Below are 22,953 nucleotides of genomic sequence, written 5' to 3'. Positions count from 1 at the left end.
TGCTCAGCGAGGGGTCTGCTTCTCCTTTTCCCTCTGTCCCTCCTCCTGCTTGTGTTCTGTTTCTCAAATAAAATCAAAAAAGAAAAGGAAATAAGAAAGAAAGCCCTCATGAATTTAGTTTAAAGTCAGCAAGTGAAGTTGACCCCTGGAGCAGAGACAGGGCTTGAGTTTGGAGAGAAGGGGAACACTCAAGGAATCTTTAGAAAGTCAAATGTGGAGGAGCTGGGGAGGGAAAGAAAAGGTGGTCTTGGATGACCCCCTGGCAGGAATGAATGGGTGGAGGACAGTACCATTTCCTGAACTAGGAAAGTGAGAGAATCTCATCTGGGTCATGTGGGGTTTGAGGAGCCCCAGGGGATCCAGGGATTGATGACCAGCAGGGAAGGAGTCCCAGGCCTAGAGATAGAGGTTTGAGAGTATTGGTGTTGGAGGTTTCTCCTGGCAATGGCGCTGAAAACCAGGCAATCCATGTGGAACCGCTAAGGGAGAGTGTGAAAAGTAAGGACAGGACCTTGGAGACTGGAGTCACTGGGAAGGGTTCAGGCAACATGGTCGTTGCCTTCTCTTGGTTACTGCAGGCTTTTACCCTCTGGGCAAAATGAGTATCTAGCTGTCACTCCTGGTAGCCTCTCCTGTAGACTTTACATTTCTACTTTCAGTTCTCTGCCTCAGCCACAGAGTCTGTTTAACTTTGAAAACCCTGAACAGAGTCGCACCTATGGTACAGTACTGGACAACACTGGCCCTGGTGACCTTCACAGCAGCCAGAGTTGCTCTTGCCATTCTACCTGCAGAACACGGGGGATGGGGCAGCCCGGGTGGCTCAGCGGTTTAGCGCTGCCTTCAGCCCAGGGCCTGATCCTGGAGACCCGGGATCGAGTCCCACGCCTGGAGCCTGCTTCTCCCTCTGCCTGTGTCTCTGCCTCTCTCTCTGTGTGTCTCTCATGAATGAATAAATAAAATCCTAAAAAAAAAAAAAAAAAAAAAAAGGAACAAGGGGGATGGAGAAAGGTAAGAATGCGGAAAAAGAAGAGACAGTTTATGGTGAGATCTAAAGCGGTGCTGTCCAATATGGTGGCCAGTAGCCACATGTAGCTATTTAAATTTATTTTTTTTTTGTAGCTATTTAAATTTAATTAAAATTGAATAACATTAAAAAATGCAGTTCCTTAGCCACATTTCAAGTGTTCAGTAACCACACGTGGCCAATGGCCTCTGTACGAAAAGTGTGGATATAGAATATTTCTATTATCACAATAAATGCTATTGGAGAGAGCCAGAAAACATCTATAAATGTGATCTTCCTTCCAGACTTTTCTGAAGGCCTGTGAAGGCTTTCTGAAGAGTGCACATGGAGGAGAAATTGAAAGGGGGGCAGTAGAGGGTTGGGCAGTGGCAGCTATGCTTCATCTAAAAGTGAAGGAGGTCAGGAAGAGGGCATAGAGAATTATAAAGCCAATCAGCAAATCTGGAGGAGATGTAGGATGGCAAAACCAATTCTTTTCGTTGGGGAGAAGATTCATGGGGAAGTAGGCAAGCCATACGTATGACGACGTCTGGTTGTGATGATGATAGCATAAAAGACAGTGGCCACCAGGACATCACTAGTTAGAAGATCCCAAGTCAGAGAGACAAGCAAGTGTTTTCCTGGCCTACTCAAAGAAAGAAGGTTGAGAGGGCACTGAGAATGAGTCCACCATGGTGTGTCAGAGGTAGGAAGTCAATGATTTATTGAGCTCTTCTTCTTTGGTTCCTGGCATCTTGCTAGGTATTAGGCATAAGAGGAGACAATCAGTAAGGGTGGAGGAACCAAGGGACGCTGTTGGGAGTTGGGAACAATGGATAAGGATTTGCGAAATCAGGAGAGATCTTGGAGGCTTTCTAGAAGTGTATGGTGGAGACAGTGTGCTGTCTGCCTGGTGGAAAGAGTGCTAGATACATGTCCCTTTTCAGGCTGTACTTTGAGCTGTCTCCATCTATTCCTTAAGGGCAGGGATCATCTCTTTTTCAGCTATGTCTCTGTAACATAGCACTGTGTCTGACACAAGGAAGAGCTCCCTGTTTGTTGAAGTCCAAGAGTTCAAGCTTGGTAAAGGGGCAAAAAGAAAGCTTAGCATGAAAAAAAGCTCACCTCTACTTAAAAGTGCATGGAATGTGGTGACGATGGGTACAATGTGACCCCTGATGGATGTGTTATGAAGAGGCTTTCTTAAGGAACATTCCTGTAGGCAACCAACTCAAACAGGATCAAACTTGGGTGGGTTTAGACCTCTCTCTAGGGGTCCCTCAACTCTCAAGTCCACTGACTTGAGTTTTGAAAAGATTAAAAAAGAAAAAAAAAAAAAGGAAAAATGAGGAATAGAAAATAAGTTATACTGGAAGTGGAACAGGGCTACAAAAGTACAGTGAGGAGCAGGGAGGTTCAACTTTCAGGCTTCTGCTGTCCCATAGCTTCAGGGATCACTAGGCCTTCCTTAGCACTTATCAGATAAATAGGCAAGCTGCAAAAGCTCCTCCGGAAGCTGGAGATAAATAAGAATTCACTTAAGATGAGATGGCAGTAATTAGAATTGAACACCTTCCACACGGGAGTGAAGGAAATTTCTAGGAGGTCAGACCAGAAGCCGCGGTTTCCCTTGGGGGCTCATGCCTCCTTTGTTCTCACCTGGCTTCCTTTTCCCCACCTCCAGAAAATGTGTAAGAAGCACCAGCTTTCCCCATTCAACTACTGGGAGAAATTCTCAGTTGGACTGAGGAGCAAAGGAACTCTAGGAACAGGCAAGCCTCTACAAGGTCTCAGAAGCAGTTCTCTGTAAAGGAATTAAAAAAACAAAAACAAAAACAAAAAACGAGCTGGCATCATGTAACCCCACTGGCCCCAGAGGCCCAGAGACACCCTCAAGAGTATGGGGTTAGGCTTTCAGCATCCCACTTGCTTCAAATTCATCCCAAGTTCCACTTCTAGCTTCTTTCTCAGGAAGCCAAGACTTCAGGAGACCCGGTCTGCGGTCCAGTCAGGCGGGAAAGGAGAAGAGATGCTTCTCTCATGGAGGAAGGGAATTAGATCCAAGCCTTCTGTTTCCTGGATCTTTTTCCTGTGGTCTCCGGGGACCCTGGTGTCCAAACTCTTAGATTCTCAAGGCACTCCCTTGGGCCTTGGGGCAGGATTCCCATTCTCTGCCTCTCCATCTCCCTGGAATTTTCCACTGCAGCTGCCTCCGCTCCCAGACACCCCTCCCTGGGCAAAATTCCCGGCTCCCTCCGCCTCCCCTTCCTAATCACACCTCATTCCCACCCCCAGCCCGGAGGCTCAGCCCACAGCCCGGCCCCTCTCCCCACACTGACCCTGGTGGTCCCAGTTAGGGAAATGGGAGGCCAGGCCTTATACAAGGGTAACTGGGAGGGTCCCAGCCTCTCTCCAGGGCGGGGAGAAAGCACAGTGGACCGGCTTGTCCCCTGTGGGGCTGGATTGGGGGGAGTGGCCCTCCTCAAATCCCCATATAAGGCAGGGCAAGTAGTTAGACTCCTGGATTGGCTGATTCAAATGAGCATTCCACCTGGCAACAGGCTTTCTATTGGCTCTCGGGAAAAATAGGAGGAAGGTGGATGGAGGTTGTCCGTGGCGGTGATTGGAGGGGGGAAGGGAGTGGAGGTGACCGGAGTGGGGGGCGGTTACCAGGGCAACAGGGTAAGAGCCCAGCAGGGTGTCCGAGACGGCAGGCGGGGCTCGGAGGTAGAGTAGGGGAAGAGGAAAGGAGGGTGGGAGGGAGAGGAAAGAGACTGACAGGAGGGAGCCAGACAGGGAGACGGGGGGGGGGGGGGGGGGGGGGGGGCGGGGGTAAAGGAGAGGGGAGAGGGAGAGAAATGAAGCAGGAGAGTACGGAGATGGAAAGGGTCAGAGATTGCTAAAGACATCACGGAGTGAGTCAGAGAAACATTGAGATAGAGATGGAAAGATTTCAGAGAAAGATGTTCAGAGTCCAGCTAGGAGAAACCTGGGTGGGGCTCCAAGATTTTTGAGGAGATGGAGACTGAGAAACTGATGGGAAGAGTCAGAAAGAGAAATTGGGATGTGTGCACACCATAGGGCCAAAAGAGGGCATTTTTAAGCACTCAGATACCAAATGATGATGATTGATCAGTGTCTTTCTTATTAAGAAAATGAAAATGATAAAAAGGATGATAGGGCGCCTGGGTGGCTCGGTGGTTGAGCATGATCCTGGGGTCCTGGGATGGAGTCCCACATCAGGCTTCCTGTAGAGAGCCTGCTTCTCCCTCTGCCTATGTCTGCCTCTCTCCGTCTTTCTCATGAATAAATAAATAAATAAATAAATAAATTTAAGGACAGTGATATACAAATATGGGAGTGCACACACACCAAAGATATCTTTTTCCAAACCCCAGTCTTCCACTCCCATCCACCTTCCTGTTAATACACCCAGCTCCTGAAACCCCTAAACTTCTCAAGATGATGCACAGATAACTGAGGATGAGTGGGATGGAGTGAGGTTGGAACTCCAGACCTGAACCCCTTGCAAAGGAGGCAGATAGAATCCAGAAAGGCTGGGGAAGATGGCAGCAGAGGAAAGAGAAAAGCAAAGGGAGGGAAAATGTAGAAGATCAGTCAGGAACCTGAAGAGGAGTTGGGGGAAACCAGTGAAAGGTACAGGGCCAGGTGACAGACTCGGAGGACAGAGGAAGTTGGTATGGGAGAAGGGAGAACGAGGTCAGAGATGGAAGGGAGAAGAGACAACAGATGAACAAGAGATGTAAGGGACAAATGGTTGTGACAGAGGGGTCTGGGTACAGATGAATGAGCAGGTATGAGGAGAAAAAGAAAGACCAGGCAAAGATGAGTGAGATGAGATGGGCGAATAAGAGCGGTCCAGGATGGAGGAAGAAGGAAAGGGCCCGAAGGGCCTCTGACTTCTCCAGATCTCTCCGAAAGATCCAGGAAGGGAAGAACCCAGCAGGGTTCACCAAAGTCAGCCTCGGGCAGGACCGAGGGTGGGCTGCCCGCTCGGCCCTCCCATCCCCTCTCGGGGCCACCGAGAGAAAGGAGATGCAAGACGGGAGGGGAAAGCCAGCGTGATGTGGAAGAAGCTCCGCCACCCTCTTCCTCTTCTTTAAGCTTTTGGTTTCTCAGATACCTGCCCGGTCTTTCCATCTGCTTCTCCCACCCATCCCTTGGCGAAATCTCAGGGTTTCTTGGGGGTGTGTGGGGGGTAGGGTCAGTAGGATTCTGGCCATCCCTCCAGTCCGCCCCCAAAAGACAGACTCCGCTTTGGCAGGCAGTAGGTCGGGATTCGGAGGTCCCTCCCCGCAGGAACCCCACCCCTTCCCACCTCCTCGCCCCACTCCTTTCTCCGCGACCGTCAGTCTCTCCATCTCCCCCTCCTGGTCCTGTCCTCCCTCCCGCCTCTCGCGCGCTCCCTCCCCTCGCTTTCATCCTCCTATCCCCACCTCGCCAACCTCCGCTTTCATCCCCCTCCCCTCTCCTCTCCTCCCCGCTCCCGCCAGCCCCACCCCTGGGAAGCCCCTCCCGTCGGGCAGCGCCGCCTTTATAAGCGGGTTCCCTGCCCGGGGGCGGCAGCGGCTGGTCGGCGGCAGCTCTGCTGGTGCGGGGGCGGCGAGCCGAGGACCGAGCGACCGCGGCCGAGCGCGCCGGCCACCGCCCGCACCGCCCTTCCGCCCGCCCTCCGGACGGCCGCAGCCCTGCGGGTCTCCGCTCCAGACCCACCCCCGCCCCACCCCGCGCGCCTCTGCCGCCTCTTCCAGAGACCCAGCCTGCTGAGCGGCCGCCGCTGCCGCTGCCGCCGCCGCCGCCGCCACCGCGCCAGGTTCCGGCCGCGGCCACCCTCCGCCGTCCAGGGCCCCTCCGTCCCGGCCCCGGGACCCCGGCTCCCCGCCAGCCCCGGCCCCGGCCCCGGCCCCGGCACCATGTCGGAGAAGAGCGTGGAGGCAGCGGCCGAGTTGAGCGCCAAGGTACGGGCGGGGACGGCGGCGGCCGGACCCGCGCGACCCCCGGGCTGCGCGCGGCCCCGGGCCCCACGCCGCCCCCGACGGCCCCACGCTGCCCCGGCGCCGGGTCCCGGCGGACCCTGCTCCGCCCTCCCCCCTCCCTGCCCGGCGCTGCCTACCCCGCTCCGCGCGGCTCCCGCCAGCGCCCTCTAGCTTCCCGAGCGCCGCGCGCCGCGGCCCCGGCCCCGGCCCCGGCCCGGCCCCCGCCCCGGCCTCGCCGCCCGGCCCGCGCCCGGCCCCCGCCGCCGTCCCCACCCTCTCGGGCCCCGGCCCCGGCCCCGGCCCCGGCCCCGGCCCGCGCGCCTCTCCCCCGTCCGCTTCCCGTCGGAGCGCGCCGCAGCTCACTTTACCGTGCCCCTCCCCCGCCCGCTCTGTCCGCGCCCCGTTTCCCCGTCTCCCTTTCCATTCTGACCTCACCTTTCCTCTGCTAAGCGGTTTGAGATTCTCCAGAGTAAACAGGACTCTCCCGGGAGGCTGCTGCTCCCGGCCCCTCCCCTCGAGGCCCGGCCGCCTCTCGCCTCTCCTCGGACGGCCACTGCCTCTGTTTTCTCCTCTCCTTTCCTTCCGTTAGAACCATTTCTTCCCCCACTGGCCTTCAGCTCTTTTTTCTCTCCATAGCCCCCTACAGCCTCTCCCCTTCCTCCCCTCACCCCCAACCACACACACTTAAAAGAGTCTTGGATTCCTAAAAATCGGAAGGAGGGGGGGAGCGGGAGTAGCCTTCGAGAAAGCTGAAGCTCGCGTTGCTTGGCACTGCATCGAGCCGTCCTTGCTCTCATCAGCTCCCTTCCCTGGCTCCATCCCTTTGCCCTTGCTTCTCTTCCAGCCTTCCTCTAATTTCCCTAGGGAACCTGCTGAGTGTCGCTTTGGGAAATTAATTCGGCCAGCGTTTGGGGGCTGGGAGCCCGACTTTGGGGGGGTCGGTTGTTGAAGAGGTCACAGAGGTCTCCTAGAGGCCCCCCGAAATGTGAGTGGGGGTAACCAGTGGGATTAAAGGCAGTGGCAGAGGGGCTACGTGTGAGCTGACAAGGTGTGCGGTGTGGCCCTCCGATGGGCTGTGCAATGGCATGTGACTTCACTGAGTAGGTGTCTTTGTATGTCTGAAATCCAGCGAGTGTGTGGGACTGCCCGTGTCAGTTACATGTGTGCATGTGGAGACGTAGATGTTTCTGGAGCCATGTTGCTGCTTTGTGAGTACCGAGTGGCTCCACTGTGCTCTTGTGCTGTCTCAAGAGTGTGTGTCAGAATGCCCAAACACCCAGGCCATGTGTCTCTGGATCTCATGGGCGCTCCTCTGTAGCTGTGTGTGTGAATCGGTGTCAGCCTGTGGCAGTGTGTGTGCCTGTGTTGAGTAAATGAGGCCAGAGAGCTGCTTAGCACAAGACCTAGGTCACATACCCTCCTGGAAAAGGGATCATGGAAGGACAGTGACCAGAAGGACAGGACAGGGGAGGCGAGGGCCCGGCCCCTTGGACTTTGGTCTCTGGTAGCCTCCCTTCCCCCCATTCCCATAATTTCCCCTCCCTCCCTCCCTCTCTCTAGCAGCCCAGATGGGAAACTCAGGCCAGGGCAGCACAGACCTGGTGCTGAGGCCCCCAGAGAGAAGCTGATTAGCCCCCCTGGTTCTCTAGGCCCAGAATGCAGGGGAAAGCCCACCAGGTAGCAGAAATGCCATATCAACCATGTGGCAAAGAAATGAGGACAGGGAAGGGGCATGAGGAAACCTAGCTGTAGTGAGAGGGTCCTGTGTTCTGTGTTCCTCTTAAAGGAAAGAGGGAATCAAGTGTTCCTCCAGGTCAACCATTCTATAACCAACCCCTTGCCCAGAAAGGACACACCCTCCAGGGTGATCTACTCGAAGTGAAAACTTCCATCCACATGGTATCAGATACACAGAGTTGTACGCCAACACCAGATCAGATCACACAGGGACATCCACAGTTGGTCTGGTGCCTGCCATGGGCTGTTGGGGTGGGGTGGGTGGGAAGAGGACTGGAATCTAAACTGGAAGGGCTGGTGTGATGTCCAGAGAGGAGGGACCCATGGGCATCTCCATCTGCCACGTCAGAATAGGACATCACAGGTGTGTCTGCTGGGCTCCTGGGGTGGAGAGGGGGGCAGTGGAGGGAAGGTCCTCCACACAGGTATCTGCTCCATCTGCATTCTCATCCCACCCCAGATACAGACCTTGTTTTCTCTATCTACAATGTCCAATACCCTCTCCCTTCCATGTTTCCTTTATCCTCCTTTACCGATACCACCCCTGGAGAGGGTTACTTCTACCCTTGTACCACACCACTGTGCGCATGGCAGGGTCGGGGGAGAGGATGTAGGGAGGAAGAAACTACTGAACTGGTTTGGAGTAGATGTGCATCATGTTGGCGTTTTTGGTCAAGTAGGAGCCTGAGGAGTAGGGGGATCCACGGGCGGAGAAACAAAGGCATTTGAGGCTGAGGGGGAAGCTGGGAGGGATGCCCAGGAGAGTGAGTACTCAGGAAAAAGCCCCAGAGGTAGACAAAAGGCAGAGCGGGGCAGGCAGCGGGAGGGGGCAGGCCAGGAAGGCGAGGGACCTCAAGAGGGGGTGGGGCATGGGGCGGCAGAGCAGATGGAGGGGATTTGCTTTGCTGAGCTGAACTCTTCAGCCCGTGAGGTTTTGGAGAACTTGGTGGAAGTGATGAAGAGTTACCTCGGCTGTCCATTCCTCTGTCTTCATCACTTTTGCTCCTCCCTTGAGTCTTGGGGAAGGTGTCTGGTCCCAGCCCCTTTGTGGCCTTATGGGCCCTGGGGCCTCCGTTCTGCCTCTGGCCAACTCCTTCATTCCTCTAGGCTCACTGCTGAGGGAGAACGGGGCGAGAGAGGGAGATGGGGTGACGGGCCAGCTGCAGCTTGTTTGTGGTGCCAGGAAGGTGACCTCTTTCTCTCTTGCAGGACCTGAAGGAGAAAAAAGAGAAGGTGGAGGAGAAGGCAAGCCGGAAAGAGCGAAAGAAAGAAGTGGTGGAGGTGTGGAGGGGACCGGTGCGGGTGGGTGCGGGTGGGTGCGGGCGCTGGAGCCCTCCTCCCCCTTCCACTTACCTGGGGGCGGGTCCTGCCCTGGGCTCTGGCCCCGCCCACCAGCCCCGCCCCGCCCCTCAGGCCCTCCCCGTGCCCCCTGACCGCAGACCCCTGACCCCACCTGACCCGCTCCCTCTCCCGCTTCCTGCAGGAAGAGGAGAACGGAGCCGAGGAGGAAGAAGAAGAAACTGCCGAGGACGGAGAGGAGGAAGATGAAGGGGAAGAAGAAGGTGGGGAGGGGCAGGGGAGGCAGGGTGTAAGGGAACAGAGTCAGGGTGGGTTTGAAGACCTGAAGCAGGGGGTCTGTGCCAGAGCTTCCTGCCCTTCCCCAATGACCCGTTTCTGGCTCCTCAGATGAGGAAGAAGAAGAAGATGACGACGAAGGGCCCGCGCTGAAGAGAGCTGCTGAAGAGGAGGTTTGGGCTGGGTTGTGGGGCCTGAGGGGCTGTCAGGGATGCAACAGGGGCTGGGAGCCCTTTGGACTTGGACCTGGATCCCTGTGGTGTGCGGGCTGGGGCGGGCTGGAGCAGGGCAGGGACAGAGGGAGGTCCTGCTCCCATTTTGCAGCTACCCCAACTCTCCCTCCACAGGATGAAGCGGATCCCAAGCGGCAGAAGACAGAAAATGGGGCATCGGCATGAGCCCCCCCTGCAGTTGGGCTGGGGGTGGGAGGCCCCTCAAGGGCCTGGAGGTGGGAGTGGGAACAGACGAGTACAGCCACTCTTCACCTGGCTCCTGGCTCTGGACACTGCACCAGAGCTGCCACCCTCTTTGCCCCCAGCCTTTCTCATGTCCGCCTCTCCAGACACTGCCCCTTCCATCCTTACTCTGCCATTGTTCCACCTCCCGACCTGCTCCATCTGAGCTCCCCAGCTGGTCCCTAATTGCTCCTTTCCCTATCTTTGCTCTCCTCCTCTCTCCCCACTCCCTCTGGTAGCCTCTTCCTCCTCACATCTGCATCCCAGCCTCATGTCCTGTCCATCCCTGCCCTGCCTGATCCCTGGGTCTCCCTCAGATCCCCTCCTCTCAGACAGCGCCAGGCCGGGGTGGGGCCAGGGTTGGGGCCGAGCCCCACAGCTGCCCCCCTCCCCTCCCCTTTTTGTATAATTTAATAAAGAAACGGTCGCGCTTCTGTTTTTAACCTGTCTCCTCCTTTCCCGGGGCAGAGGGAGGAGGGTGGCTGACATCACATTCCATCAGGACCCTTTTCTTCTATAAAAAAACAGCTGTACCCTCCTACCACCCACCACTCAAGAAAACAAGATCAGCACTCCAGGGGTGGACACGGAGGGCACAGCTTCTTTGAGAACTAACTTCTTTCCTGGTTTTGGAGTCTTGTGAATGTACCTCCCCAACAGAACACACACACTTCCCTGCTAGCCCAAACCAGGTCTAGACACTGCTGAGCCCAGTGGAAAGCTACTAGCTCTGTTGTGCTGAACCAGGCAAAGAAGCAGCCTCAGAAACAGGAAGTCCCGCCCCTGAAGTGGGAGAGGGCTGGGAGGCCTGGGTCTCAGCCTCCTGGGACCAGAAGTGAGAGCTGTTGAGCATCAGATGTGTCCTCCACTTGGCACTGAGGAAGTGAGCACTTGGTCTGGCAGGGGAGAAGTCCAGGGCTCTTGTGGCTCCCAGGTGTGGTGCAAGTTCTTGGTGCCCTGTGCTCCACCTCTCTGGGCTGGGTTCCTCAGGCTGGATGGGGTGGGGAGCTAGAGTTCCCCTCTGTCAGCCAGACTTCCTTCCCTGGTTCTGTCTTGGTTTTTCTTGAGTTTGCTCTCTGTTGCAGGATTTCTGCATTTCTCCATGTCACCCTTGCCCCTTTAGAGCAAAACCTCTTGATTGGGAGAAGCTGCTGAGTACACAGGGCTCTGAACTGGAGGAGGGAGTGTGTGTGACTCCTTGACCACACCATTCTTCAAGGGGACACCTGTAACACACAGGGTCAGGACTACAGTCACAGACGGACAGACATACACACCTTTTGGCTTCACTCTCCCTAACTGACCTTGGCCAATTAATTTTTGAGTCTGCCTCAGTTCCTTCATCTCTACAATGGGAGATGTTAGGTTTCATGAGTTACTGTATGTAAAGTGTCCGATACAGTCTCCACCCCGTATCGTCAGTAGTATATAGTGAAGGCTTCGATATCATGCAGCTTTTCTTTTCCTGGGACATGGGGTGCCCTTCCCCAGACCTATCCTCTTTTATGTCTGCCTTATCCCCAGAACTGAGGGATGAGTGGGGAGGCAGGACTGATGCTAAGTGGAAGTCCTAGGAGGTTAAGGCATTTAGGGGGGAGATGAGTACCAAGGGAAGGGCTTTGCCAGGAAGAAAGTGGACTGGAGTGGCAGCTCCAATTTTAATTTTGGGACTGGAGTGGCAGCTTAGAGTTGGGTGAGCAGTAGGTCCAGGCAGAAATGGCTTGAGAACCGCAGAAGGTCCCCAGAAAGAGGAATAAATAGGGGGGGAGGGGGGGTCGGCGGGGACACCCAGGACTGAGGAAATAAACAAGGGGAGCGCCACCACAGAGATGGAGGGTAATGCTGCTGGGAATCAACCCCCTCAGACTTTCCACTGCGAAACGAAACCGTGAGCCCTGGGGTGTGTGTGTGTGGGGGGGCAACGGGGAGGGGAAGTGGGGAAGGTGGAGGGAAGGCAGAAGGACAGGGGTGAGGGCCCTGGGAGCAACAAAACTGCCTCCCAGCTCTAGACAGCCACCTTGCCTCACTCTGCTCTCTGCCACTGCCCTGCCCATTTGCTGGGACCTGCCCTCCACCCCCAACTCCTGCTGCCTGATCTGGCCAGCTTGCCTCTGGATTCCAGCCTCTGGTCATTGGTTCTTCCCTCCATCTCCAGGCCTCTGTCCTCGTCCCTCTTCTAGACTCCCTTCCTCTGCCCTATATCTTTGCAGAACTTTCTTTTGCCCATTGTCCCTCCTTTCTGACCTCTTCCCTTTGGGGGGCTCAGCGTGGCCCAGGCCTAAGGGGAGATGTGGGAGGTTCAGTTCCTGGTTCTGCTGCTTCTGCAACTGCTGTGGGTGGCTCCAGGTAAGATGGGGCTGACTCCCTGGGAGGGTTGCCCTCCAGATCCACGGGTGGGGTAGGGGTGGTCAGTGGGGATGCCTGGACCTCACAGATGCTACAGTCCTTAGCTTGGGTGGATTCTTCTAATGCCTCGCTTGGGCATCTTTCTGCCCCCAAAGCCTCTCCTCCATCCTACCGTTAGGTGGGGAAGGGGCAGAAACCCAAGGTCTTCCTCAGCCCTGATTATCCTTCAGGTAACTGAGGCTCCTCTACTCCTAAGTCTTTTGGTTCATGGCCCCTCCCCTTGGCCTCTTTTCTCCTCCCAGTGGCAGCTCCAGGGTCTGGGACAGAGGTCCAGGTGGTGTGGGCCCAGGAGGGGGCCCCGGTCCAGCTCCCCTGCAGCCCCACAATCCCTCTCCAGGATGCCAGCCTTCTGCGAAACGCAGGGGTCACTTGGTACCACCTACCAGAGAGGTACGCACCCAAACTTGGGCATCAGGACCCCAAAATCCAACAGCAATGGCATCCAGACTCCTAACCCCAGGCCCAGGCTGGCCCCCCTGTCTCCTCCCCTGAGCTGTCAGCCCCTCTGAGGCCAGCGGCGCGACCTCCCCCGCCAGCCGTCCTGCCTTTCCTCGGGAAGACCGCCCCCCTCACACCCGCATCCCTTCGGCATCTGCCTCTCCGAGTGGATGGCGCGGGCCCAACCCGAGGGGAGACGGGGCTGGGGGCGGTAGGCGGTCTAGGGATCTTCCTTCTGGGTGGGCTTCCGCATCCTCGAGGTGGGGTGGGCCCGGGGCCTCTTTCTCCTCGAAAGTCTCAGTCCCGTCCCTCTCTCCCGCGCAGTGGCCCGCCGGCTCCCGCGCTCAGCCTGCGGCCCGCCGCGCCCTCCGCCCGGGGCCCGGGGCCGCGCAGCTACGTGGTGCTGATGCGGGCTCCCGGCGGCCTGCGCAGCGGGAGGCCGCCCCTGCAGCCCCGCGTGCAGCTGGAAGAGCGCGGCCTCCAGCGCGGGGACTTCTCGCTGTGGCTGCGCCCGGCCCAACGCGCCGACGCCGGCGAGTACCGCGCGGCCGTGCACCTCCGGGACCGCTCCCTCGCCTGCCGCCTCCGTCTGCGCGTGGGCCAGGCCTCCAGTAGGTGGGGGCGGGCCGCAGGGGAGCGGGGCTGGAGCTGGGCGCCGAGTTCCCCGTCGTCCCCCGAGGCAGGAAGGGCCGGGGCCTGGGCCGAGCAGCTCGGGATGCGCCCTGGGCCCCGCCCCGGAGAGCGCCCCCGGCCCCCAAGGGGAGCGGGAGGGGGTGGGGAGCAGAGTGGAAGCGCCCCCCCTCCCGAGAAGCACGTGCGTGTGGGGGGAGGTCTCTGTGGAGAGACAGTCTCACCGCCGAGCTCCCCCCCGACTGGGAGTGCCAGGGTGGAGGAGGGGAGGCACCCCTGGCCTGGGGGTAGAGCGCAGGGCTAGAGTGACTCATTTCAGACCTCTGTAGCTCAGGGGGTGGGCTCAGTGGGGATCCTCCCGCGAGGCCTGGAGAAAGGCTAGGGGAGACCCCGCCAAGTTACCTGGAGGCAGGGGATTCTGAGCATCCATTTTAAGCACCTCCAGGTACCAGGCGCTGGACTCCAGTAAACGTTTGCGGGGAGGTCATCCGAGGAGGGTTGGGGGGGAGAAGACAAATCTACCGCTGGGGCAGGTTTCTAGCTTCGTTGACCTGCTGCGTTTGAGAAGTGTTTGCGTGGGGCTAATCAAATCTTCTCTATCCACGGGCAGTGACTGCCAGCCCCCCAGGGTCCCTCAGGATCTCCGACTGGGTCATTTTGAACTGCTCCTTCAGCCGCCCTGACCTGCCAGCCTCTGTTCACTGGTTCCGGGGCAGAGTCCCAGTCCCGGAGTCCCCCCATTACCACTTAGCTGGAAGCTTCCTCTTCCTGCCCCAAATCAGCCCCTCAGACTCTGGGCCATGGGGCTGCACCCTCACCTACAGAGATGGCTTCAATGTCTCCATCATGTACAACCTCACTGTTCTGGGTAACTCCCCCAGTCTGCCCCCACACCTGACCACAACCCCTTCCTGCCCCCTATCCTCTCCCCCTGACTTACAGGTCCCCAAACTAGGTCTCCAGTAGCTGGTGCCCACTGTGAATGCCCTGGCCCTTAACAATCCTGGTCCAACTCGCTTTTCCCTCGCATTGCAAACTGTCATTTCACTCCCCCACTCCTGGCTTTTCCCTGGGCCATCCAGCCTCCCTGGGCAGCCTTTGGCCTCCTGCTGGCCCAGTCCACATGCGGGGGTGGGGTGTGTGTGAGCATCCTCCATTCATCCACCTGACTCTGCTCCCTTGTGCTCTTCAGAGCCAGACAACCTCCTTTGCTCTTTCTCCTCCCTTCCCTGCAACCCCAATGCTCAGCCTCTCTGTATCTCTCCCTCTCAGCTTCCACTTTGGCTTCTCCTTCTTTTCCAGGTCTGGAGCCTTCAGGGCCTCTGACGGTGTACACCGGAGCAGGTTCCAGGGTGGGTCTACCCTGCCGCCTGCCTCCTGGGGTGGGGACCCAGTCTTTTCTTACTGCCAAGTGGACCCCTCCTGGGGGAGGCCCTGACCTCCTGGTGGCTGGAGACGATGGCAACTTTACCCTCCAACTGGAGGTAGTGAACCAGGCCCAGGCTGGGACCTACACCTGCCGCATCCATCTGCAGGGGCAGCAGCTCAGTACCACCGTCACTTTGGCAGTCATCACAGGTCAGCCTCAAGTGGGAATGGAGTAGCTCCCCTCACAGGGGAGGGGGCATAGGGAAGGGAAGGCCAGCTGGGGAAACACCGGGCAAATTGCCTCAGGATGCTAGGCCACCAGGCACAAGTTGCAGAGGCTGCCCTGGTGGCCTCCTCTTTTCTCACCCCCACATATAAAAAACTGAAACTGAAAACCTCCCCTGAGTCACTAGGTGAACATTCCATTCTTCTCTGAGGGACTCCCCTGCTCTCAATTGGGAGGGGGGGGGCGTCTAAGATGTTAGAAAGAGAGGTGGCAGATAGTCGAGTGGCTCAAAAGAGGTCAAATATATCTCTAGAATCTTTGTCTACTTTGGGACCAGTGCTTGGGGGAAAGTTGCAGGAAGTGGCCTGGATTTGGGAGGAGCTAATAAATCAGTCCCTTGGTCAGCAAATATTTACTGAGCGAGAGCTTTTTTTTTTTTTTTTTAATAGTATAAAACAAACACAGAAAAAAAAAAAAAACCAACCACCAAAAACTCAGAAAGTACATGTTGATTGATTGGTAACTATGAGCCACGACAGCTCAGCTGTGCCTGTAACACTCACCTGGCCACTAAACAGTAGCATCTCATAGTAGGTGCTTAATAATGCATATTGGGGGCAGCCCCGGTAGCGCAGCGGTTTAGTGCCGCCTGCAGCCCAGGGCGTGATCTGGAGACCCTGGATCCAGTCCCACGTCAGGCTCTGCATGGAGCCTGCTTCTCCCTCTGCCTGTGTCTCTGCCTCTCTCTCTCTCTACATCTCTATGAATAAATAAATAAAATCTTAAAAAAATAATGTATATTGGTTAAGCAAATAAATGAACATGCTAACAGGTCATATCTCTCCTGGGGGCCCATGCTAACTTTCTGCCTGCTCCAGGATATCTCTACCTAGACATCGTACCCACACCCCAGCCTCACTCTGAATTCCATCCTTTCCTCATACTGCATTCTCTTGCTGACTTAGCCACTCTCAGTAACTCTGTTTGCATCCCACTCCCCCTGTGGTTTCTTGTTAGTTTTCTAGACTCTCTGCACTGTAACAGGTGAATGGGGGAGATTGTGACCCCTGTTTTACAGGAAAGGAATTTCTTGAATCACATAGTTGGGAAGTGCCAGCCTCGAGGTCTGAGGCCAGGTGTCTGCATCACGAAATCCTCAAGTGCCTCCACCACTCAGCTTGGCTTAAGACCCTTCCCTGTGGGTGTCCTCCTACCCAACCTACCTCTCATGTACGGCTTTGAGGTGCTCTTGTCTGTAGATCAGTGGGTCAGTTCATTGTTCTCCAGACATCCAGAAAAGGGGGTAGAGTTCATTTGCAGGGCACTTAGAGGCAGAGGGCATGATGTGAGCCAAGTCATGGAAGCAAAAAAAAAAAAAAAAAAAAAAAAAAAAAGCCAGGTGTATGGGGGTGCCAACACACCTGACTGATGATATTGGGGTTTCTGAGCATTTGAGTAGAAAGTCACGTAAAAGAATCCAAGGTAGTATTTGTTATGTGATCCTTCCGGGCCAATGTGAATTTGAACAGTCCCCATAGGCAGTAGAGAGCCTGGACAGCTTTTGAGTTGCAGAGTGATCTGCCCAGAGCTTTGTCTTGATAAGATTAATTTGGCCCTGACTCCCCCCTCCCGTGTCCTCCCCTCAGCCTCACCCAATCAGAGCCCAGGTGACTGCAGAGACCTAGGAGTTGAATCTATGGTTTCAAGTAAGGGGGTCGGCTCCCAAAGATCTCTTCCCTTTGATTTCCTCAGTGACTCCCAAATCCTCCGGGTTACCTGGCAACCTGAGAAAACTGCTTTGTGAGGTGACCCCAGCGTCTGGACAAGAGCGCTTTGTGTGGAGCCCTTTGGATAAGCAGTCTTGGCGAGGTTCCCCAGGACCCTGTCTGGAGTTGCAGGAGACCAGACTCCTTTCCCAGCCCTGGCAGTGCCACGTGTACCAGGGGGAGAGGCTTCTCGGCAGAGCGGTGTACCTCATTGACCCGGCTAGCCCAGGTCTGAGACCCCATGACACCACAGCTCCAGACCAGTCCTCTTGATTCCACTTTCCCGACACCCCCCTCCCCACCACCACATTCCAGATCTTTTCTTTCTAACTTCCGGGTCTTCTCTGGGCCTGAACCCACTTCTGCCATTAATTAGTTAACGACCCTGGATAAGTCCCTAAACTCTGGGCCTCATTGTACCTGTAACTTATGAGGGTGCAGCAAGATAGCCTTTGGGCTATGACCTTGTGCCTAATGATATTCTTCTATAGGTGCCCAGCGCTCTGGGAGGGCCCAAGGTGTCCTGAAAACAGGCCATCTCTCTCTCCTTCTCATCCTTGGTATCCTCTTTCTCCTCCTTTTGATGACTGGAGCCTTCGGCTTTCAACTTTGGAGAAGACAGGTAAGTGGGCAAGGGGGAACCCCCCATCCCTAAGTGGCCACTGGCTTCCCCTCTCTTCAGGTGTCTGAGTGCCACCTGGCATCCCTTAGAGGAGATGACCCAGGTGGACTCTTCATCTTGCCTTCAGAGCCCTGTCTTCATGAGTCTCTCCAGGGACTCTGGAGTCTCCAGGACTCTGAAGGACCTAAGGGAGGCTTGAAGGTGCTGAGAAAGGCCTGGGACCAGATGGGGTGGGCAGGGGGCTGAGAGAGAAGAGCCACACTCTGCACTCCCTTTGCTCCTTATTCTCTTTCTCTTCATCCTTTTCCCCACCCACCCTCCCTGTCTTCCCCCAGTGGCGGCCAAGAAGATTCTCTGCCTTGGAGCTTGGGACTCACCCACCTCAGGCTCAGAGCAAGATAGGTGAGCTGGAGCAAGAGCCAGAGCCGGAGCTGGAGCCGGAGCCGGAGCTGGAGCCGGAGCCGGAGCCGGAGCTGGAGCCAGAGCCCGAGCCTGAGGAGCTCTGACCTGGAGCTGAGGCAGCCGGCAGATCTGCATAACTCTGTCCAAATAAACTCCCCATCAGCAGCAAGCCCAGTCTGGCTCCTTCTTGTCCAGTACAGGTTCTTGTCTCTGCCCCGCCTCTGGGGGCTCCCTGCTTCCACCTCAGCCTTCCGACCTACTTTCCCCAGCCAGTCTCTCTTATCTTCATCTTTTCTGTTCCTGGCCTCTTCGTGATTCTTTCTGTCTGGTCTTTCTCCTGCTCTCTCTCTCTTTCTCTGTCTGTCTCTCTCTCCTGGCTAGTCGTTTCTCTGAAGCTCCCAAAGCCCTGTCTACTTACCTCTACAGCTCTCATCTGGGTCCTTCGTCATATTATGCTGGCTGCCCTGGTTTCTTTTGTATTTTTGTTTCCCTGGCCCACCCCACTCCACACTTGGCTGCATCTCACATTGTCCTTGGCCCTTTTGGTGCAGCGCACGCGCGCAGACACACACACACACACACACACACACACACACACACACACACACACACACGGAGGAGCCCTGCCTGTCACGTCCTCCAGGGGATCAGGTCTTGTAACCTTTCTGGGCAGCTGGCTGAGGTTCCTGCTTGCCTCCGCCCCACCCCCATGTTCCTTGGCTCTGGGCAACCTGTCTGGTCCCAGGCATGAGAACACACTGCCACCCAGTGGTCCCTGATTGTCATACCATGGGAGGTCACTGGGCTGGCTGGGGCAGGCTGGAGGAGATTAACAGTGTAGTGGTCTAGACAGGCACAGATCCCTGCGTGCCCACATCACCTTTGCGGTGTTCACTTTCTATGGTTTGCGTATGAGTGTGCACCAAGGAGCGGTCACACACCCAATGGACCATCCAGGAGAGGGGCTGAGCAGTGCCTGCCTCAGGACACATAGCCCTAGTCTTGGTAAGGTTATGATCCGAGTCTGACAAAGGAGAGTGCAGTGAACAAAGGCCCCACGTGGGAAGAAAAATGGCCAGTAAGACAGCTGGCCATGGCGCAGCTCCGGGAATCCAGAGACCTGGCTTCTTGTTCTATCTCTGCTGATGTGACTAGAGCTGATCTCCTCTGCCTCAGTTTCCTCCTATTAAATGGAATAATGATAAAGACCCATTAAAATGAGTTGCTCTATCAGATGGTAAAAGGGCTTTGAAAACTGAGGTGCTCCATGCATGTGATGTGCTTTTCTGATGACCCATTTGTGAAGGAGGAAGCCAGTCCTTCTGGTCACACCAGGAAGGGTACAAAAGACCCACAAGCCCACCTTCCTCTTTGTTTGTCTCTCTCCTGGAGAGAACATTCACCTGAGCCAGGCGGACTATCCTTTAGCAGAACACACACACAGTCTTGGCCTCTGGGGACCCCCCGCCTCAGGGATCTAGACCTCCATGTGCAATAATGCATGGGGCTCTGGACTCAGCCACAGACAGTTCTGCTGGGGAATTTTAGGAAAAAAATATTGAAAGGGAGTGGGAGTGACCTGCAGGAGTGGGAGGCACATGTTGGCACATACCCACAGTGTGGCACACACCCTACTGGATATCCCACTGAGCCTGGGCTCCATGTGCACGGTGACACGAACCATGAGGCTGAAGATATATCCTTGTGTCTCTGGCAGTGGCCAGAGACCTGGGGACAGAGAACACTTGGGGACAGAGGGTTGGATACCTTGGTTCTGGGCAGAGACTTAGAGGGAGAGGGGCACCCTCTGAAGCCTGAATAATAATGAACCACTAAAAGCAATCTGAGGTTCTGAGCCTTAGGGTGGTGGTAACCTTTGAGCCTTGTCACAGTTAGAGAGACAGTGAAGGCTCTGGCACTCACCAGAGATAATCACACTGTCAGCTGAAGTCCTGAAGTTCTTTTGAGTAGCCTCAAAACCATCATCCCCACCCTTTGCTGTGGGCTGGGGGTAGCTGCTGAGAAGACTCCTCAAATCTGCCCTGTGACCCTGTTCTCCATAGCTGTGGTGGAAGCCCCCCTGTTTTAATGGAGCAGGGGTTTCCTGGAAAGTTCTGTGGGTGGCAATTTTCCTCTCTACTGGGTAACATCCTATGCCCTTTGGGCTTATGAGAGTAGTCATCAAGGATTCACCATCACCTATATGGGGACTTCCCCATGCTCCTGAATGAAGGGGACAGGGAGGGGACAGAGGCAGAATGAAAGGCCACCTGGTTCCTCTACCCACTCAGGAAGAGAAGAGCAAAGAAGGATAGAAATAAGAGGGGACATGGGGCTCATGCATACAGGGCTTCTTTTATTCATTCATTCATTTTTTTAAAGATTTTATTTATTTATTCATGAGAGACACAGAGGGAGAGGGAGAGGCACAGGCAGAGGGAGAAGCAGGCTCCCCATGGGGATCCCAAAGCAAGATATGATCTCACAACCTCAGAATCACAACCTGAGCCAACGGCATATGTTCAACCACTGAGCCATCCAGGTGTCCTCCTTTTATTCATTCTTACTTCTTTCTCTGTGGGGTCTCTCCTAGGAGTGACACATTCCTGTTCCTTCCCAAGCACCGTTCCCCCAAAACCCCACTCCCCATCCAGCAAAAGAGAATACTTTTGCTGTCCTCTTAAGGACCCCCAGGGAGCTAGATGAATTCATCTTGCATCTCCAAGTTCATTGGCAAACCAGTGTTCTAGGTTGGAGTTTTGAAGGGGAAGGGGCATTAAGGAGGCTGGGAGCTCAGGCCTTTACTGGGGGCCAGGGTGGGAGATCATCTTAAACACTTGTTAAAAAAAAGGAAGCAGGGGATGTCTGGGTGGCTCCATGGTTGAGTGTCTGCCTTTGGCTCAGGGTGTGATCCTGAAGTTCAGGGATCAAGTCCCACATCAGGTTCCCCATGGGGAGCTTGCTTCTCTCTCTGCCTATACCTCTGCCTCTCTCTGTGTCTCTCATGAATAAATAAAATCTTTAAAATAGAAAAAAAGAAGGAAGCAAAAAAAGGGGGGGGGAGACCTACCTATTAGTTACCACATAACATAGTTGCCACATAACATAGTTGCCACATAACAAGTCATCCCCAAAGTAAGTAATTTAAAACAATTAACATATGATCTCACACTGTCAGGAAGCTAAGAGCAGCTTCACTGAATCATTCTGGTACAGGATCTCTTGTGAAACTGCTAAGATGTGGGTCAGGGCTGTGGTCATCTAAAGGCTTGGCCAGGATGGAGGATCTGTTTCCAAAACGGTGGCTGCTGGCCAGAGGCCATAGTTCCTTCCAGAGTGGGCCTCTTCCTATGGCTGCTCACTACATGGCAACTGACTTCCTGAGAGGGAGAGGGTGGCCATGAAAAAAATACCATATCTTTATAATATAATCTAGAAAGTGATATACCATCACTTCTGCCCTATTCTATCGGTCACACAGACCAATGCTGGTATAATAAATAGGAGGCGACAACATACAGGTGTGAATTAGAAATAGTAGGAATCATTGTGGGCCATCTTGCTTATGATAGCCTGGCTATCATGGGGGAACAGTGCCTATAAAGAGAGATAGGCCAAATGAGGAGAGGGAGCATCTCTGAGTTCCTCCATTGCTAGCCTTGGGCCTGACAGCTTCCTCCACTGTCTACTGTCCAGAAGTTCTAGAGGCCAAACGAGGTCCAGAGCCTTGCCAAGACAAATGTGTCAGGCAAGAGGCCATACTGTGCTCATTCAGACCCGTGGTCACATTTGCCAGTGTCTCCCCTAAACTTTGACTTGGTCTCTCATTCCCTGCCCAGGGCAGGTGCAGAAATTTCCCAGCCCACCTCCCCGACCAGGCAAGAAGTATTAGGGTTCAGGCCTGAGTTCCTGCTCTTGCCACCCACCCCTCTGTAAAGGAGGTGAGCAAAGAGCTTAGGTGTTCCTGCTCAGGCCCACCCCCAGTTGGAGTTAGCCCTTTGAAGGGAATGGAGTTGGGGTGGGGATGGCTTCTAGCTGCTCCACTCTCGCTGACAGTTTCTCCAAGGGCTGCAGGTGCCAGCTGGCTGAGTCCAGGCCTAGCTCTGAAATTTGCCCGCTCAAACCTCCCACAGGATGTGGGAGGCCCAGGAGCCTTCCCCAGAGTTGCCAAACATAATCATGGAACTAGGGACAATATGGCTGGGGTAGAGGTGGGTCAGCCCTCCAAGACTCTGCTTCCCAAAAATGGCCCCTGTCACCCTTCCCCCACATCCCCATCCTTAGCCCTGCCCCCAACCCCCTTTGCAGAGGGTGTCAATGCAGCTGCAGATGTTTCTGGTAAGGAGGCCACCACAAGACTGCACCTGGGGCTTCCAACTCCCTACGTGCTGTCCTACCCCTTTTCCAGCAGCCTGGTTCCTGACACTCCATCAGCAGGTCACCCTGGTAGATGGGCTTCACTCAACTCTCCACCCTTCTCCCACCTTAGGCTCCCTCCCCTCCTCCAGCCTGGAGACAGAATCCACGCAGCAAATAATAGCTCTCTACCAGGAAGCAGGAGACTTCTGGAAATCCCCATACTCCATGCTTACAGGCCTATGATGGAGCAGACAGCTTCACTTCAGTTTTTTCTTCTGTAAAGGAGGCAGGGGTGGGGGTGGGGCATAGTAATACCTATCAAAAAGTTCCACGTGCTAATGTATGTGAAAGTGCTTGGAAAGTAGAAAAATCACTCAGTAGATGTAAGGGATTACAGTGGTCAGAAGCCCCAGACACGCTTGTCAGCCTCATATCCCTCCATCACTGTGGGAGAAGACTTCTCTTAGCCATCAGCCTGGCCTTTCTTTTTTCCCTTTTTGTAAAAGGTTTATTTATTCATTTATTTATTTTTAAGCAATCTCTCCACTAACACGGGGCTCAAACTCATGCCCCTGGGATCCAGAGTTGCATGCTTTCCCAACTGAGCCAGCCAGGCATACCCCTCCCCCCCATCTTGGTCTTTCTGAATGCAGAATAGAGATAGTGGAGTGAGGGGGACCATCAAGGGCTGGGGCCCCAGCAGGTAAGTTGGAATCCCAGTTCCACCAATTATAGTTACCAGCTCTGACTGTTAGCAATTTTCTTCAACTCTTTGAGGCTTAGTTTCCGCCTCTGTGTGATCTGAAGAAAAATACTTATGCCCAGTCGATGTCCTGAGAATTAAATCAAATACACAGCCGTACAAATCACATAGCAGTCTTGTTAACAGAAACTTCCTCTTTCCTCCTGTTGTCTTTTCCTGTTTGGAAATCACAGAGGAAAATCCAGTTTCTTGGGGCCTGTTAA

At 55.1% G+C, this 22,953-nt stretch overlaps 2 protein-coding genes across 4 annotated transcripts; both read left to right on the top strand.

The window, feature by feature from the left end:
* Positions 1 to 4,809: 4,809 nt before the first annotated feature.
* Positions 4,810 to 10,213, top strand: PTMS (parathymosin). Its single transcript, XM_072718804.1, has 6 exons — positions 4,810 to 4,821; positions 5,521 to 5,985; positions 8,950 to 9,021; positions 9,224 to 9,302; positions 9,427 to 9,488; positions 9,663 to 10,213. The coding sequence occupies exons 1-6, from the start codon at positions 4,810 to 4,812 to the stop codon at positions 9,711 to 9,713; spliced, it is 741 nt and encodes a 246-aa protein (XP_072574905.1). The 3' UTR covers positions 9,714 to 10,213.
* Positions 10,214 to 11,693: 1,480 nt separating this feature from the next.
* LAG3 (lymphocyte activating 3) lies at positions 11,694 to 17,797 on the top strand. Of its 3 annotated transcripts, XM_025995313.2 has the most exons (8): positions 11,694 to 12,116; positions 12,419 to 12,566; positions 12,939 to 13,225; positions 13,855 to 14,112; positions 14,547 to 14,822; positions 16,591 to 16,833; positions 17,096 to 17,226; positions 17,562 to 17,797. In XM_025995313.2, exons 1-8 carry the CDS (start codon positions 12,059 to 12,061, stop codon positions 17,730 to 17,732), a joined length of 1,572 nt encoding a protein of 523 aa, XP_025851098.1. In that variant the 5' UTR covers positions 11,694 to 12,058; the 3' UTR covers positions 17,733 to 17,797. The 3 variants fall into 3 exon arrangements, with proteins under 3 accessions (XP_025851098.1, XP_025851100.1, XP_025851099.1); XM_025995315.2 differs by lacking the exon at positions 13,855 to 14,112 and having other exon boundaries at positions 11,936 to 12,116; XM_025995314.2 differs by lacking the exons at positions 11,694 to 12,116; positions 12,419 to 12,566 and adding an exon at positions 12,746 to 12,825.
* The last annotated feature ends 5,156 nt before the right edge of the window (positions 17,798 to 22,953 follow it).

Source organism: Vulpes vulpes, chromosome 8 (assembly GCF_048418805.1).
Source record: "Vulpes vulpes isolate BD-2025 chromosome 8, VulVul3, whole genome shotgun sequence".
Classification (NCBI taxonomy): domain Eukaryota; kingdom Metazoa; phylum Chordata; class Mammalia; order Carnivora; family Canidae; genus Vulpes; species Vulpes vulpes.
This window is presented reverse-complemented; position numbering and strand designations above follow the sequence as displayed.